The 19,261-nt window shown below is 38.3% G+C and overlaps 1 protein-coding gene across 14 annotated transcripts in view; it reads right to left on the reverse strand.

Moving 5' to 3' along the window:
- EYA4 (EYA transcriptional coactivator and phosphatase 4) overlaps positions 1–19,261 on the reverse strand; it is a 282,485-nt gene that overhangs the window by 122,067 nt on the left and 141,157 nt on the right. For all 14 annotated transcript variants that reach the window (XM_050787975.1, XM_050787987.1, XM_050787985.1 and 11 more), the window contains one exon: positions 16,238–16,287. In XM_050787975.1, the coding sequence (XP_050643932.1) occupies positions 16,238–16,287 (50 nt within the window). The remainder of the gene's footprint in view (positions 1–16,237; positions 16,288–19,261) is intronic.

Here is a 19,261-nt window from a genome sequence, read left to right on the forward strand (position 1 = left end):
TAATTTCCTTCTGTTCACTTGTGCTTCATTAGGAATCATTTATATTTGCTCCGAATTAAATTGTTTACTATCAGAAAGAAGAAATTATAAAATGAAAATGCCTGGCCTGACACTGAAAATTATGTATGTATCAATTAGGCCTAGAAAATCCACAGCTAAGCAGGCTGATTCCCTTTGCCTGCTGACCTGAATTTAGAATGACCCAGTGTGGGTACCAGCAGAGCTGAGCTGGCGCTGGTCAAAGTAAGACAGCAGAAGTCCACAAACATGGGAAGGCATATATTTAGCTAAAAGATGAATAAATAGGTAGTGACATTGTATCTTACAGTTATTTAATTCTCTTTTGTCCACATACTTTATGGTTAATCTTTCAACAAATCCCCCCCTCCCGCATCATGTACTGATGTATCCTGTTTCTCTTCTTTGTGCCTAATTCACCAGTTTTATTTGGGGACAAGGTTTTACTAAATACAATTTTGCATTGCAAGTTGGCAATTTTTTTTCAAAGAAGCCACATTAGGACTTTCTTTAGGAAACTGCCTTTCGCTTTCTACAGGATGGCCAATTTACCAAAGAAAAGGTTCACATTCTTAGTGAAATTCTGGGCTCTACTTAAGAGTCTTCGCAAAGATTTTAAGCAAGCCTTCCATAGCATGCATGCATGCAAAAGAAACAATTTTAGTAGAAGGCCTTGAAATAAAAAACACATGTCAGACTTAGAAGTTCGAACTCTTATTACTGACAATATAAACAGCCAACTAGATAAAGGCAACATGAAAACAGGAGGAAAAAAAGTAGCAGCTGAAAAAAATCAGACTCCCTAAATAAGAAGAAATTGAAACCTGTCCTTATAGTCATTCAGTTAGCAAGAGTTCAACCAACTGATAAGAGCTTCAATTGGGTTGTGAAAATTCAATTTAATGAAAGTCTATTGCATAAAATTCTTTTCCCCCATAAGAAAAGGAGTAAGAATAGATAGAAAGTAAAAGACATCCAGAATATCTTAAATAAACTAGTTTCAATAACTCCCTCACCCCTACCGTACACATGGACTCAATTCACGTGGTTTGCAAAACCAGTGTGGTCACTCCCAGGAATTGCAAACATGGAAAATAAGCTTTCTTTTGCGATTCCTCTGGTTCTTGACTAGAAGACAAAGGCCGATATCTTGCACGGTACTCCTTTTTTTTTTTTTTTTTTCTCCAGTTTTATCTCTTATATTTAGCACAAAATACTTAGTGGCCACTCAGTTGCTTTAACTAAATGGATTCAGAGTGTATGGTCATAGGGGAAAAGATGCACAAAACAATGCACTGTAAGAAACATGGTGATATGGTTTGGCTGTGTCCCCACCCAAATCTCATCTTGAATTCCCACATGTTGTGGGAAAGACCCGATGAGAGGTAATTGAATCATGGGGGCAGGTCTTTCCCATGATGTTCTTATGATAGTGAGTAAGTCTCATGAGATCTGATGGTTTTAAAAAGCACAAGCCCTCTTCTCTTGTCAGCCCCCATGGCTTTTGCCTTCCACCATAATTGTGAGGCCTCCCCAGGCATGTGGAACTGTAAGTCCATTAAACCTCTTCATTTTGTAAATTGCCCAGTCTTGGGTATGTCTTTATCAGCAGTGTGAAAACGGACTAACACACATGGGGATATATCATACATGCAAAGGAATCAGTTCCAAATATTTTCCAAACCCTGTTTAGAGCACTGATAAACAATAAATCAAGAAGCAGTTATCACTATGTGAAATGCCGATTATTTCCAATATTCCTCAAAGATCACTAATTCTAACTGCATGAAGAAAAGAAAACAACCTTTCCATGAAATAAAATTCAATTTTATAAAAATCTGTATGCCCTAATATCAAGAATTTGCTAGATGGAATGGAGCTGATTGGAAATGGAATGGAATGGAAAGAGAAAAGATGCTGGAAATGTAAGAGTTTTGGAAACAATTTGAAACCTCATACTGCTCTTCTTCCAGTGTCAGGAAAAGGCTTTGAATTCAGGATCTGGAGCTTATTGACTCTTTCCGAGCAGTACCTACAGTCAAATGATGTTACTGGGAAACCGACCTTGAGTTGCTTTTCTAAGGTATTGAGGGGTTGTGCTTTGCTGCCTATACTGGCACGTAGATGCCCTCATTGCAATGTTAAGCATCTGGGCAGCCATGCCGTGGTTCATTGTCAGAGGCTATAGAACAGAATGCTTTTTCCAGCTAAGCTGAGTGATTCATTCTGGGCTCTTAAAAGGTCTGCTTCACTAACATTTTCTAAGGCTTGTATTTTCCACATCTTTTTAAGTCCATGAGATGTGAATTTTTAGGATACACAGTATCCTCCTCTGATGAAAATCATGCATCTCTTGGGTACCCAGGAGAGTGTGAAAACACGGCAGGGAGTTTGAGGTTCTTGTTGTGACTGAGACTGCTACTGAGATCTGGAAGAAGGCATGGTCGGATGGTTGTGTCATGTGCTGGTCAGTCCTGCATAGAAAGAATTAATCCTTCTAAATCCCCTTTGGAGAAATACTGATGGGTCATCCACACTTCCAGTCATGTTGCATGCATGCACACACACACACACAAACACATATAAATAATGAGAAAAATCTAGGATAATAACTACCCCAACAGAACACACATTACATAATGGTTAAGAATATGTAAATGTCAGTGTCTGAGCCACAATAGACTGTTTTGCCTCCCATTCAATGTCAGACATGGTGCTCCCATCTAATGCCTTCCGTCTTTACTACAACAGCTGTTGCACTGAGGAGGGTGTGGTGCATCTGTCTTGGCATCCCACCAAACCACATTAATCATTTTTTCCCAGGCTCTAGCATGATATTTAACATCCCCATTAGTTGGGACTTTAGCTCTTCTATTTGAAGAATAATAGAAAATAAGAGAATGAGGAATACAGAAAAGATAAACAGTATAGGATTGCATCACTTCATGTAATAGGACTGTGTATGTTCTTGAAAAAAATTATATTATTTCTGACAAGTATGGAATTTTGACAAATTAATCGCATGACAGAATGCATTAGAAGAGCTTCCTATGGAAGCCAAGTCTACAAAAACTGAACCATTATTTCCTAAGTCATCTTTCCTTTCAAAGAGCTTTTTCACATATTGTGTTGTATTAAAGATAAAAGTGCAATTCCCATGGTAAAAGTCATCCTAAGATAGGAAAGAAGTCATCCTAAGATAGGAAGGGAGAGAAGAAGGGGGGGATAGAAAAAGGGAAATTCACTGATTATTACATTTTTATTTCAAAAACGTTTGGTAAGGACATGATGACTTTAATTAGGATAACCATTAAATTCATCATGCAAACAAGATTTTCTTGAAAGTAAAGTCTCTATCCAAAACGGAAGCTGGGATACCAAGTGTAAACTGAGACTCTATGTGGGTAAGCTAGGATACACAGTTACTCTACTTGTTAGAGCAAACTTAGAGGGTTTTTTTTGTTTGTTTGTTTGTTTGTTTGTTTGTTTTAGATGAAGTCTCGCTCTGTCACCTAGTCTGGAGTACAATGGCACGATCTGGGCTCACTGCAACCTCTACCTCTCAAGTTCAAGAGATTCTTCTGTCTCAGCCTCCTGAGTACCAGGGACTACAGGCACGTGCCACCACGCCTGGCTAATTTTTTGTATTTTTAGTAGAGACGGGGTTTCACCATGTGGGCCAGGCTGGTGTCAAACTCCTAAACTCAAATAATCTGTCCGCCTTGGTCTCCCAAAGTGCTGGGATTACAGGCAGGAGCCACCACACTCAGCCCAAACTTAGAGGTCTTTCTTAGATTTGATCCTACTTACAGATGACATTTCAGCCTTCTTATATGGCATACGGTAGTGAGACTAGTGTAGGTAAAGACTTGAAGAACTTGCCACTTCGTTCCCCAAAATATAAAAACTAGCTCCTCATTCATTCATTCATTCATCCATTCATATTATAAATATTTATTGCACTCCTACTATATGCCACATACTGTGCTAGGTACCTGACCTGGATTAGAGAAAAAAAAAAAAAAAAAAATCCCTAAGTGATCCAGACTCTTGAGTTGCCCATGTTAGCATGTAAAAGGAATAATTCTAGATAACCTCACCTATCCAGAACCTTCAAGGAATTTGGTTATTATGGTTTAGTTAAATATTGTGTGTTGCTGAGCTGTGGTCATTTTAAGCAACAGCATATTTTAAAAGGGATCATTTTGTATATAAATAATTCTAAAATGTTATGATGTTAAATGTAATTTAACTTTTACTGAGAAAATCAGGGTGACCAACACTAGTGAGAATCATCACACAGTACTAAGGCATATCAGTGTCCTCAGGAATTACTAAAGCATACTGGGCTTCTAGTGTTCATGCCAAAATATCTCATGTGACTAAGCATTTTGCATTCTTACATCTATGCTTCGCTATTTTTGTCTCCTTTTTGTCATTAGACTGTCACTTGTCAATACTATCACTATGCCTACTTGTAAGAAGAGCAGTCATTTAAATTCACATAATATGGTGGCAGGTACTTTGTTAAACATTTTCAATACATTCTTTCACTCAGAATTTAAAACTATGCATTCCGTAAGACAAAACATTCTGAGACAACATCTCAGAGATAGCTCTATGAAGCCTAGATTTGTCATAGGCTTTTTTTTTTTCTCTCTCTCTCTCTGTAATTCTCAAATACATCTGCATGGGTGAGGTTTGCTAGAAAATTGAGTTTGCCAAGTCTGTGGAGCCTTGGAAATTAATTATAACTAAAGCAAAAGTATTTTTAAAATACAAGCTTATATATACATTTTCCCAACTATTCTTAGGTTGGATATTCTCTCATTGGAAACTTAAATATTTAGAAAACGTAGAGCTTTATTTTAGCTATGTGAATTTCAGGAATATAAAGACAGTTATTTGGCATAGTAAGTATGCCCGAAAGACATCAAGTATCAGGTGATAGAAATTCATAAACACATGAACAAAGAACCCATTCATCCATTGGCTTATTGAAAAGCAAATGAGAATACTGTGTAGGTTGCTAAGACAACTGAAATGTGATGATTAAATGTAAGATAAGAAGCAGAATCTCTGTACCGTCAGAAATCAAAATTTTGGAATCTCTATTAAGCCCTCAGTTATATTTAAGACTGAAACTTTAAGAACACTACTTCAGAAAAAGGCTTAAGGCTTCGAGCTCCACTGGTGAAGAATCTTGAATCCTTCTGATCAGGAGAGAGCCCTAGTCTTAGAAGGTATGTGTGGTGTGGCCGAGAGAGATGTTCCCGGCTGGGGATCAGCCCCATCTTGGAGCAGTGACAAAAGAGGCAATTAGTCCGAGACACTTATTTGAAAATGGTTTATGAAAATTATAAGTAAATATTTCCAAAATATGGAAAAGACTAGAAATGGTAGCTTTTTCTAGAATATTGCTATTTCAAATTTTGAACTCTGGGCTCACTCTATTCTAGCCACACTGTCCCCCCGTCCTCTGTTGCCTGAACATGCCAGGCAGGCTTTTACTGAAGGGAGTGCACTTCCACCAGCTCTCTGCTTGGCTCACTCATTCATTTCCTTTAAGTTTGCTAAAACATCACCCAATTTAAAACCACAACCGACTCCCCGACCCCCGGCAATGTTCCTGATCCTCCCTTTTTTATTCAATTAGTGGGTATGTATTACCTTCTAACATACTCCTTTACCATGTATGCTCTTGTTTTGTTTTCTGATGTATCTCAAGTATTTTGTGCCTGACCCATAGTAGATGCACAATAAATAGTACCTTTAAAGGGGAGAAGAAGCATTTAATTGAACTACTGAGAGGAAAACCATTAGATTCCCCTTTCTATTCCCATCTCAAGTTGGCCCAGCATGAAGTGGACCCTAAAAGCTTCTATGTTTCTACTTACATTGAGTCTAGAACTTCTGCACTACAGATGCTCTAAGTGTAAAATAAGGATTTATGAAGCTCAATAACCCCTAAGCAATCTTGGTGTATACTCAGAGAGGGTTGTTGCCCTCAATCAACAACATTCTAATTACCCCTGTGATGCAAAGCAGAGTCTTGTCTTAGCTCCTTAGGTCCTCTGGAGAGAAGTCACTGCACAAATGCTGCTTTACATGAGGAAGTACTCTGACCAAATTAATTCAAAGCAGCTAACAGTCTCCAGAAGGACAATTTTAGACTGTTAATCACAAAGATTTCTGAGCTCAGTTTACCGTAGGAGAGGCTGACCAGGAACATAGCCATTTTCTGGAATTAATCACTAATACATGTGGGGAAGTCAGGCATTTTCTCATCTCTAAAGAATAATGCAAGCTGTCAGAAAGAAGAGACCAGATCCTTCCCCCCGCCACCTGCCTATTTCAAGCCAAATCTATTATTTCATGCTTTATATGCATGTATTTGTTCTTAAATCAAAAGAAATAAGTATCCACTGTAGACAATTTGGAAAATGTGTTTAAGCTATGAAAAAAATAGTGTGTAATGCCTCCCCAAAATAATCACAATTTGCTAAGTGTCTCTCCAGCCATTTAAGTAAGTTTCATAGCTGGTCTCCCTGCCTCCAAGCACCTGAGTCACAGTTGATCTGTCATCACCAGCACAATTTTAATTATATCATTACGTGATCAGAAATCCACTGGTGAGCTCTCAATACCTGTAAGAGAGCTTGCCAAGTTTCAAATCTGGGCTCTAGGTTATTGATTGCTGATTGCCTTTCTGCAGGTATGTTTGAACATTGTTTTTTTTTTTTTTTTTTAAAGTTGAAATCTAGACACTAATTTTGGCAAAATTGAGGGCATTAGTCAGACAATTATCTAACAACTAAACACAGGAAATGGAGAAAGCAATTTGCATTTGAATTGGCATTTGAGAGCCGAAGAGAAGACTGGGTCCATTGAATAGGAACTGGTCAGCTTGGGGATGGGTATAGGGAGGCCAAAAAGTGGTACAGGAGTTTATATAAAGAGGGGAACTGAGTTCCTCTTACTTTGCAGTTTCGCTGCCACTCCAACTTAAAGGCCTGTCTCCAGCAATCTCTACTTTCAGATCACGGTTTGTAGATGCCTGACCTATAAAATGAAGCTCGAAGTCTCCATAGTAGTAAAATGAATAGCCACTGAGTTGTCTCCAATTAGGAAAGGGGGAAGTGCATTTTCAATTTCCTTGATATATGCTAGTTTATATATGCTAGATTATAAAGTGAAGGATGAGGGAGGGTAGGTGCTGGATAAAACTAGCAGGTTAAAAATGTCCTGGGAAGGGAAGGAGTAGAAAGTAGAGGGCACTTGTGGGTTAACTACCCTCATCCTTTGCTTGAAAGCTCCTCCCAACCCAATTCACAGGCTTCCAGAGGTGGCTCCTGAAAGCCACATTTCTGTTTTGTGACCCTGACTCTCTGAAAACATTCCCTTCCCTAGAAATCTGGAACTAAGATAATGAAAAAGACAGGAATCTATTATCTGGGTGGCTAAAGAGCTCAAATGTATAAAATCAGGAGCAGTGTCACGTGAGCATTTTCCTCTTGTTGTGGGGCCTGGAGAAAAATAAGGCTGATCAACCAGAGAGATAAAGACACAGACCGGTGAAGCAAAGGCGACAGAGATGAACAGGGAGATAATCTGTGTCTCCCATACCTTCTGAGATTCAGCAAGCCCTCTTTTCCCGAGTTAAGAAATTAATCCTTTGCTTAGGCGCATGCCTGTAATCCCAGCTACTTGAGAGGCTGAGGCAGGAGAATCGCTTGGAACCTGGGAGGTGGAGGTTGTGGTGAGCTGAGATTGTGCCATTGCACTCCAGCCCTCCAGCCTGGGTAACAAGAGCCAAAATCCATCTCAAAAAAAAAAGAAAAGAAAAGTAATAGATACTAAAACTTCCTTTTTCTGCTTCAACTGGCTGACCACAGTAGCTGCAACCAATAAGAGTCCTAACTAAAACAACTAGCAATCTAAACCAGCCATAAACTGTGCTACATTTTCTAATCTCATCTACTATTTCTTCACATGGACCAAGTGGGGGACTACTCACCATCCAAAAACCATACCTTTCAATTTCAGCTCCTGGGTTTTTTTGGTTTGTTTGTTTGTTTTTACCTCACTGTGAGTTCTCTTTCCTTCTTTTCTTCAGAATTCATCTATTCTTTGACATTCAGCTATAGCCCCCCAATCTTCCATGAAACCCTTCCTAACCACACTAACCCCAAGTGCTCAAACTGCACTCTGTGCTCTTATTCTCCTCTATCCCTCTAATGAAATGATTTCATCTGTAGAAGTTACCAGAGAAGTATTACCTAAAAATAGATGCACTTGGGTGGCCACAGAGTTCACACATATACGATTTTACTCTATGATATATGTAGGAAATGGAGACAGCAGGGGAGATGGAAAAACATACCTATGTAACTGGTATATATTTTTTCCTAGAATGTTCTGGGACTCATGTTAGAGCCATGCACTGCTATGTCAGTTTGGAATTATAGGAAGAATACAAAACGAGACTCAAGCAACATTTAACACAGCAAAATAAGAGAAATAGGGCCAGGTACAGTGGCTCACGCCTGTAATCCCAGCACTTTAGGAGGCCAAGGCGTGTGCATCACTTGAGGTCAGCAGTTTGAGACCAGCCTGACCAGGATGGCAAAACCCCACCTCAACTAAAGATACAAAAAACAGGCAGGAGTGGTGGCGGGGGCACCTGTAGTCCCAGCTACTCAAGAGGCTGAGGCAAGAGAATCGCTTGAACCCAGGAGGTGGAGGTTGCAGTGAGTCGAGATTCTGCCACTGCACTCCAGCCTGGGCGACAGAGCGAAAGTCTGTCTCAAAAATTAATATAAGGGAACTAGAAGACTGGACAACAGGTAGCCCAGAAAATCCCTGACCTTTTGTGGGCAGTAATTAGGCACAAAAAGTATATTTTCACATTTTTACTTCTTGCACAAACAAATTTTTAAGGTTATTTGCTCATGCTTCTGTATATACTGTCTACTGAATACTGCCTGATCAATTAACCAACAGGGCAACACCATATGGAAAGTGTCATTAAGAAAGGCTCTCACAGTCTTGGCAGAACAGAAAGGCAGGGTCTAGACCCAAGTAAGTCATGTGAAGACCGACTGAATTCATTCAGAGGTGAGGTGGCAAGATTCTGAACTTTCCCAGTGGCAGTGAGATGAAGCAGGATAAAGAGATTCAAAAAGCATGGCAGAGGAAAATTCAAAAAACACGGCTTCATAGAAAATTGGGGGGCTATAGCTGAATATCAACTTGATGACCACCAGGATTAGGAAAGGGAGCAAGAAGTCAAAGATTGCTCAAAAGTTCTGAGATGGGACCACTGAGAGAATTATTTATCACTAGAAAGGAAAGACCCTGGGGAAAGAAGTGTAATTACGATTTTTCACAAGTGGAGCTGAGATGGCAGAGAGAAATCCCTGACAAAATTACACTAGGGATTTGTGGTTAAAAGAGATATTCCAGGAGCAATTGCAAGCCAGATTTGTGTATCTGGAAGTTATTCGTTCATGTAACAGATATGTACTGGGGACCTGCTATGTGCTAGGCCATGTGCTGTATACTAATGAGGCAATGGTGAACAAAGGCAGATATGAACTCTAACCTTGTAGAGCTTACAGTCTGGTGAACTGGGGAGGCAATTACCAAATGCAGAATCTCTGAAGGAGAAGAACATGGTATCCTGTGGCCATATGACGGTGGGGCTGGACTAGTCAGCTGGCTAGGGAAGGCTTCCTTAAGGAAGAAGCACTGAGCTTCTTGAGGAGTTTGGCTGCCACTCCACTTAAAGGTCTGTCCCTAGCAATCTCTACTTTCAGATTACAGTTTGTAGATGCCTGACCTACAAAATCAAGCTCTAAGTCTCTATACTAGTGAAATGAATAACCATTAAGTTGTCTCTAATTAGAGAAGAGGGGAGTGCTGCAACCGGTGCAAAACATCTGGAAGATGATTTGAAATGATGTAGGTTCGCTGGGCGCAGTGGCTCATGTCTGTAATCCTAGCACTTTGGGAGGCCGAGGCAGGCGGATCACAACGTCAGGAGTTTGAGACCAGCCTGGCCAATATGGTGAAACCCCGTCTCTACTAAAAATACAAAAATTAGCCGGGTGTGGTGGCGGACACCTGTAGTCCCACTTACTCTGGAAGCTGAGGCAGGAGAATTGCTTGAACCTGGGAGGCAGAGGTTGCAGTGAGCCAAGGTCGGGTCACTGCACTCCAGCCTGGGAGAAAGAGGGAGACTCTGTCTCCAAAAGAAAAAAAAAAAAAAAATGACGTAGGTAAGCAAAGGTGGGCGGGGAAAGGAGAAACTGAAAGGGAAGGAGAGTCCTGTCCTTTGCAGAGAGGCGAGTAGCACTGGTGAATGCAGACCTCCTAACAAGCAGCACCTCATGCACACTGAGCAGAAGCAGAAGCAGAAGGACGTGGGCGGAGCATGCTAGGCACTGTGGGCCACATCAAGAATTGTAAACAGAGATTATACATGAAAAAGTATGAAATGAAAGAAAAGCAAAAGCATCAAGAATAAAACCTAGGGAGCTGAAGACAGTGAGGCAAAGGTTAAATAAACACGGTGTGAAAGCAGAAATGCCACAGTGAGGCCCTTCTTCCTTTTGGCTGCAGCCTATCCCTTTTTCCTTAATGGGTTTTAGGATGAGTCTTCTTCAATTTAAACACATAATAAGCAATTATTCTCTGAGTAACAATGACATGGGACATGTACTATTTTATTCTCATTTGCCCATTCATTTAATCTTAGAAAATGATGAACTCTACCGGGGAAGTGCAGAAAGAAGTCAACAAGTGTACAAATAACACTCAGCTACACTGGCCAATAAAGATAAGATACCAGGAGTTCCCAATGAGCTACTGGAAGGGCTGATTGGGCACATACATGATAAGACATTTAGGAAACAACAGTCTATGTTTTGAGACTTTTTGGGTTTTTTTTTTTTTTTTTTTTTTTTGAGACCGAGTCTCACTCTGTTGCCCAGGCTGCAGTGGCATGGTCTTGGCTTACCGCATCCTCCACCCCGCCATGTTCAAGAGATTCTCGTGCCTCAGCCTCCTGAGTAGCTGGGATTACAGGTGCCCATCACTATGCCCGACTAATTTTTGTATTTTTAGTAGAGACAGAGTATCACCATGTTGGCCAGGCTGGTCTCAAACTCCCGACCTCAAGTGATCCACCCACGTCGCCCTCCCAAAGTGCTGGGATTACAGGCGTGAGCCACTGTGCCCGGCTGAGACTGTTTTTTAAATCTGCAATTATCACTGAAATAAGTGACTTGGCAGACACCACAGACAATTATCTGAGGAAATCAGCACAGGATGCCACCATGAACAAAGGATCAAAATAGGCCAGCTACAGAAGACACAATTAACAGCAAAACAGGGGACATCATTCACGCTCATTCACAGCCCCATCTGCATCCACATCTCCAAGAATCCGTCATCACGCCGCAGAAAAGGTAAAGCAAATCAGAAAATCTCCAGTAAATTCCAGCCAAAAATGATCAAAAGACTAGAGAAGCATCCACATGAGGCCACATTTTGAAACAAGACAAAACACTTTCCAAACTGGGAAGAAAAAGATTAAGCTATAATATGACTCAGGTTAAATAAACGACATGAGAATTAAATCACACTCTTAGAATATTTACCTATTAGAATATCTATCATTTTCAGGGGAAGTATGCCTTACAATTTGAAAGAGGAGGTTTTTAATAATTATTACTTTGCATGGTGATTAGTAATTTCCTCGGTTCATTAGTCAAAAAGATAATATATGATAATAATATAATTAAGTCCAAGAAATGGTTACCTAATTCTGTGGATTGTACAACCAGATCGTGTTACTGAGAGAATCTAAGGTATTTAGAACTATATCCTAAACTTCCAGGTTTGAGAAAAATGCAAACTGGCAGTAATGATTTTTGGTACTTCTTGGAGACAGAATATCGGGCTAGATGGACCTCTGATTTGACACAGCAAAATACTATGCATGTTTCACAAAGGAGCCCTCAGCTTTCCCTGCTTTGAAAACAATACAGCATTTAATTTTGAGATAGGCAATTGTATGCAGATAAACATTTCAGTCTTCTGGAAGTACTGCAATAATTATTTTGCTAGCAAATAAGTATGTATAATTTAATACATTAAACATTATTAAATCACAACTGTCTACATAATAGGAATTGGGAATTTCATTTTTTTAAGCTGTTGCATGTAGACATTGAATAGATAAACTCCCTGAGGCTCACTTAAATATTACATATTAAACTGAAACTAATTCCAATGCTTCTTTAAAAACCAGAAGGTCATTTTGCCTTTCTTTTAATAATTGGAAAGTTAGTAAAGACTAGGGCAAGAAGACACAGACCAAGGCCTTTGCTAATTTCAGGTAATCATTAAGCTCTCAGCAGACTCAATTTCTTTAACTTATGAAGTGGAGAAGAGTCAATCCTCTCCACTACCCACAGAATCTTTCGTTATTCTCCATGTGGAAAAACTATCATCTTAGCTCATACATACCATAAGTTCTTCCTATATTTTGAGATTCTCCTTAGATCTCCTTACTATATTCTACTGGCGACACTGTGGCCAGGATGAAACAAAGCTACTAAAGGACAAGAGCTGGCTTAACTCCTGTTAAGTAACTTCACAGCCCAATTTCACCACAATTTCTATTTCCATTCACTCCCTAATTAACAAAACAAGTATAAAATAAAAATGTCCTATTTTGAGTTTTATTTCCTTCCTATGTCTTTGATCTCTTCTTGATGAAAATGCTAGTCAGTGGCCCAAGAGAGAAAAAGCAAAGAGAAACAGAAATAGAAATTCAACAGAGAAATCATTTGTGTGTTATAGGGACTACTTTAACACAGAGACACCCTACAATATTTGTAAAGTATGCAATATAAGAATGAGATAAATTATTTCCTCGCCTCATTATCAGAAATAAAAACTGCAAGTAGAGGAGTTAAACAAATAAGATTCATGGAAACTTCTGCTGTAAAATTCATTTGTCCAGGAGCTATTCATTACATTACACAAGAACCATGTATTTTTGGTGATGAGTCAAATGGGACCCAAATTGGCACAAATAAATTCACCATGAATACAGAAAAAAAATCAATGCAAAATATCATTTCAGTTTATGTTTTAAGATGGTCTATCTAGTAACAAACTTAATTTTAGGGTAAGGATATTAACTTTGTTTTTCTCATAAATTCATTTTATGCTTAACATTAGTTTTAGGAACAAAGTCCAACAATAGTACATCCTGGACCTGGTTAGCACACATAGCAAGGCAGAAAAAGAAAAACATTTAAGGAACGTCCAATTTTACACAAAGCACACCATATCCCTTTCCACATGACATCAAGTTTAGCAGCTTTAGGAAACGGAAAAAATACTATCCCTAATGTCTGCCTTACAGTATATACATGTAATCCTATTTCAAAGAAGATAGTTTGGTGCCTCATTTATACTCCATGGGTTTGTAAATTCTCTTTTTCCCAATATACCATTACATCTGTAGCCCAAGCATTTCTCCCCAAAAGAATTAAGGCCAAGCAAGAAAAAGAATTTGCTGATACACATATGTCACTTCAAGATTTCTCTTGACAAAGTCTCCACACCCAATTTAATTATTTCCCTACTGTAAAAACACTTTCCATCTGCATTTTTTCTAATCATTTCAAATCCAAAATCAACATACTATAAAGCTAACTAAATAAATGAATGATATTAGCTTTAGGTTCCAAGTGAGGCAGCATTTTTTAGGCAGTAGGTCTTTGGCTCACATTTTATGCAGATACAGTATTTCATTTTGAGTTCAATTCTTTACTTGATATTTGTTTAGAAAAAAATTACCTAGCTCCAGGCTTTAAATCTCAGTCTGAATCTCTCTCTCTCTGTCTCTCTCTCTTTCACACACACACACACACACACACACACAGAGAGTGATACACATATACACACACAGGAAGAAGAGAGAGAAAATATATATTTTGTGGTTTTTTTATTTATTTTTGAGACAGAGTCTCACTCTATCACCCAGGCTGGAGTGCAGCGGCACAATCTTGGCTCACTGAAAGCTCTGCCTCCTAGGTTCACGCCACTCTCCTGCCTCAGCCTCCCAAGTAGCTGGGACTACAGGCGGCCACCACCATGCCCGACTAATTTTTTTGTGTTTTTAGTAGAGACGGGGTTTCACTGTGTGAGCCAGGATGGTCTCAATCTCCTGACCTCGTGATCTGCCCGCCTCGGCCTCCCAAAGTGCTGGGATTACAGGCATGAGCCGCCGCCCCCGGCCCTGTGGTTCTTAATGAGCAAAAAAGAATGTACCCATATATGTATGTATTAAAATAATGCTGCCCAGTGTCTGTATTAGAGACATTTTTTCTTGTTTGGTTGTCATTTTTTTGTTTTTTGACAGGTTACAAAAACTGAACCTCAGTACATGAATATAATAAATGCTATTTTAAGCATTCCTTGATTTGTTCACTATTCAGGAAATTCTTGTATCCTTTTTGTGCCAAGTGCTCATCAGTATATTTTTATTCTCTCCTTGGTGTTCCATCAATACGTTAACTAAGTGCCAGTTCTGGCACTCTCAGACCTAATATTGGTGAATAAATACAGGATCCAAGAACAGTCACATTTTTATGTTACTGATGGATATTGACCAGAGTGTGGAGATTGGCCATTGCACCACTGGTCAGAAGAGGAGACGTGTTACTATCAAAATGTCTGCGCAAACTGAACCACCAAATGACTCTAGGTCTTCTTGAAGGTCTTTCCATCTCACATTTTAAGAAAAATTATTGTATTTGTTGCTTGTTTTTGATAGTACAAAGTTATGAAGTTCTTAGAAATTGATTTGCCTGATTTTACCCATTTATATTATAGATTAGGAAACTTTAAGCAGCAGCTAATCCATGGCAACTAACCGCTGATTTCCAGGAGCTCAGGCTACTTTTCCATTTACAGAGATGTTTATTATTAAATGACAAATATATTTTAAGCAGTCTTTAAAAACAACTATTTTTTCTTACAAATAAAATTATATTTTTAAGGCCACATGGGCTGGGATTTTCTAGATAAAAAAGAATGATTTAATTCCAGGTTTAAATACACTGAGCTCTGAACTCTTTCTACTTCTTCTCCAACTTAATGATACCAACTATGAACAATGAATCAGTTTGATTGCTTTCTGTTAGTTTAAAATTTACTTAAGCATAGTATTATCTGTCCAAAAATCCTGAGTAGCCTCAAAGCTAAACAATTTTGATATGAAATATTAATAATAAGGATGATTATATTGCTTTGTTTTTCCTAGCTCCCAAGACCTCAGGTGATCCGCCTGCCTTGGCCTTGGCCATTAATATTTTACCTAGATCTGCAATGTTTTGGTGTACCAAGAAAATCACTACATGCACTATATGCTGGAGCAAGTAGGACAAGGTAAAGTGAGACTCATCTCTCAATTGAATACAAATAGGTTAAGTCATATCACTCGTAACATAGTAAGAACATGTGTTTATTATTGTCACAGTATTTATGATACTTTTACTTATCCATTCAAAATTGCAGCCTGGACTTTGAAATGAAAGCAATGAAAATGTGTAGGTCTAAAAAAATCTGTTGGGCATCTGGTTCAACCACAAACAACTAAATGGTGCTAAATTCCTATATGAAGTGGTCTGACCACTTTAATTCATCATTCCCACAAGCTCCAAACAACCCAAATGAGAATGCCAAAGTTAACTATGAGTTTCCTAATTTGACAACAGTTTCAAAACCTAGCAATGTTTCACTGCAAAGAAAAAGAAATATCACAGTTTTTTTTTTATTTTTTGTAAATACAGATTTGATAGTTATTCAGTATCTGGCACAATTTTAGACTCAAAACATTATAAAAAGAAATTAGAACAAAAAATGAAGATTAACTTAATGCCAAGGTATTATTTTTTTCACATGTTTCTAGAGATATTTCCACTATGGTTCCTTAAAACTGACTTCAATCACAGTCGTTTTTACTAATATTATGAGTAGTGGTACGCTAGCCAGCATGATATACAGTTTCCATAAAGATAAGTTCTTCAAGAAGCTCAATGTTCCAAATCACAATTGTGTCTCATGTACAACATCTTACTAGTGCTCCAAAATTGCAATTCTCCTTAGTGGAGTCTCGGTCTTTATTTTACTGTACCTGGAATTCTGAGATTCTGAAACATCTGATTCTGTGCACGTTTTCTTTACCTGTAAGAAAAGAGTACTAGTTATTCTCACATGAAAATACAACTTCCTCACTCAGGTTCACACGCTATTTAAAGTGGATACAGCTCTGTTCACCAAGTTCTCTATAAAATACCCCCCACACTTTACAGCAGCAGCATACAGTACTAAATAGTGTATTTCATTATTATCCCATGAACAGCTGCCAAATACACTTCCCTGGACTCCATTAGTATGTAAAATGTTCAGCTGAAATAACTGGGGACAAGCCTAACTAGGAACAAAGAAACCAAAGAACCAGGTTTCCCACTTAGGAACTAGAAAGCTATACTGTTCTCAATCCACTAAGAAATGTTTTTCCAATTGATACTGCTTCTGTCTCCTACTAAAAGCACATAATAATAAACACCAGGCTTTGAGGCAAAGCATAGCATTAACTAAAATGTTCATACACTAATTTTCATTTTCTCAATCTACTGGCTGTATGTTTTATATATGTCTCCACATATCAATTAAGTTTAGCACTGCTTCACACATATATTTTCAGTATATCTTGCAGACTGTATTTCAACTTTGTGGTTTTTAACCCACAGAGGTAAAGGATGAGAATAACTCATACTTCTAGGGCACGCTACCTATTTCTGGACAAAAGTATGTGATACATCTCTAAAGATGGTGAAATCCATAGCTTTCCACAATTTCACTTCAAGCACATATATCTATATCTGATTATTATGGTCTTAAAAGTATATGCAGAGTAGACTAAACTTCAAAAATCTCTTGGTTAACATGAAAAATGTACAATATACATTTATAAGCCCACTATTTCTGGGAGTTCATATTTCAGTAACTTAACTATGCAACCTATGGAATCCAAGGAGTTTTACTTCCAATACGTGGTTTGGAAGCAAAAAAAAAAAAAAAAAAAAAAAAAAACCTTCTGAATATATACTATGAGGAACATGTGTGCAATGTGAACTGCAATATGAACAGTACCACTTAAAAGTAAGTCTTATGCTTTGAAGATACAGCATTGTCTTTCCAACTCACAAAGTAATTTTTTCCTCCTCTGTCTCAGAAGAATGCTTAAAAAACAAACTCACAAAAACCCTACATTTTCAAAAATCCCTGTCTTTTGCTTTTAATACAAAGTCCAGACATTTTTATAACCTGGGAAATCAATTATTTTCTTGATTAACTCTGTAGTCTCTTTTGCATCTTGTGTATACACTTACACAATATGAAAATAAAACTGACCAGCAAAGAGATTGTCATCCTGTTTTATTATGTAATGTCTTCTATGCCCTTAACATGGTAATCAGTACCATGAGATGGAGGGGCAAAAAAAAAAAAAAAAAAAAAAAAGTGGTTTCAGAGAGAGAGAAGAGGAGAAGGAAAAGGAGGAGGAGGAGGTAGAGAAGGAGGAGGAGGAGGGGGACAAGGGGATGAGGGGGAGAAGAGGAAGAAAAGGAAAAAGAGAAAGAAGAAGAGGAGGAGGAGAGGGAGAAGAGGAAGAAAGGAGGAGGAGGAAGGAAGGAAGGAAGAAAGGAAGGAAGGAATTATAAATTCCTTTATATATTAAAATAACCATTTATCAGAGTGGTTATTTTTAGGGGTTTCATTCATTTGTTCATGATCAAATGAGAGAAGAATAATATTTAGGATACCATGACTACTCTAGGGGAAGTCTATCTAAAGTATTGTGAGTGTTCATATAACAAACTAACCCAGACAAAGGAAGATGGAAAAGGCAATGAAGAAAGTGAGTTCTGAATTGAGTCTTCAAAGACTACATGTGGGAAATGGTAGGAATTTCAGTGTCAAGAAGTTTGCCAGAGGAAGCATATTATGAAGCCCTTATGTATGGTAAAGAGTTTGGAATTTAACCTTTGGTCAATGAAGACCATTGAAAGGTTGTAAAAAAACAAACTGGGTAGAGATGCTATAGAAGCTAATGTGGAAGGGGGATGAGGTGAGGGCTGAAAGTTGGGAAAAGCCTAATGCAACAAAAGGGATAGTAGAAGTTCCATGAAGGCAGAGATGGCATTGATCTCTGCTCATCATATCCCCAGCCCTGAGCAGGTTCTCCCCAAATGCTACTTTGAACCATTCAATCTGTCAATGAGAGATGGTGAAGACCCAAATTAAGACAGGAGCCATGGGGTGAACTGAGAGGGTTTTTTTGACAAACACTTCTGAGATAGAATTGACAGAATATTGTAATTGATTGAAGTATTAACTAGAATATTATCAGATCTTTTTAACTGTACTTGAAAAGAAAGTTGAGATATACCGAAGACAAAAAAGGTTATTTTATGACATCTTCAAATTACTTCAAAACCCTATCTTATTTCTGAATTAAGGTAGAGGAGTTAAAGGAATCATCAATAAACATATTTCTAGTGTTCTGATCATAGAATTAGAGGCAAATGGATAATCTGAACACACTCTTCCATTTGAGACTTCATTAAATGGCAAGTGCTGAACCATATATGCTACATAAGAATATTCTTACAAAACATATAGAACCTTCAATGACTATCATTTAGGAAGGAGTGCAGTGGCTATTCACAGGTGCAATCATGGTACACTGCAGTCTCAAACTCCTTGGTGCAAGCCATCCTCCTGCCTCAGCCTTCCATGTAACTGGGTCTACAGGCATGCACCATTACCCCAGGCTTACTTCTGAATGTGTTTTTGAATAAAGTGGAAAACAAGCAGGCCAAGAAATGAGTCAGAATTTCATGCCAAAAAGTTAAATTCAAATCCTAGTTTTCACAAGACACACCAGGGGGTGGGCAAGTAAAAAAAAAAAGTTGAAAATTGTTCCATAGAAATATATATATACACACACACAACACACACACACATACCAAGAGAGAAAGGATGGATAGCGTAAATGAATGCAACTTGCTGCAATAAAATGAACTTTAACCTATGCAGTATCTCTTCAGAGAAATTATAAAAATACAGGAAAATTCCAAGCACCATGAAAAGG

This window comes from Macaca thibetana, chromosome 4 (genome assembly GCF_024542745.1).
Source record: "Macaca thibetana thibetana isolate TM-01 chromosome 4, ASM2454274v1, whole genome shotgun sequence".
NCBI classification, from domain to species: Eukaryota; Metazoa; Chordata; class Mammalia; order Primates; family Cercopithecidae; genus Macaca; species Macaca thibetana.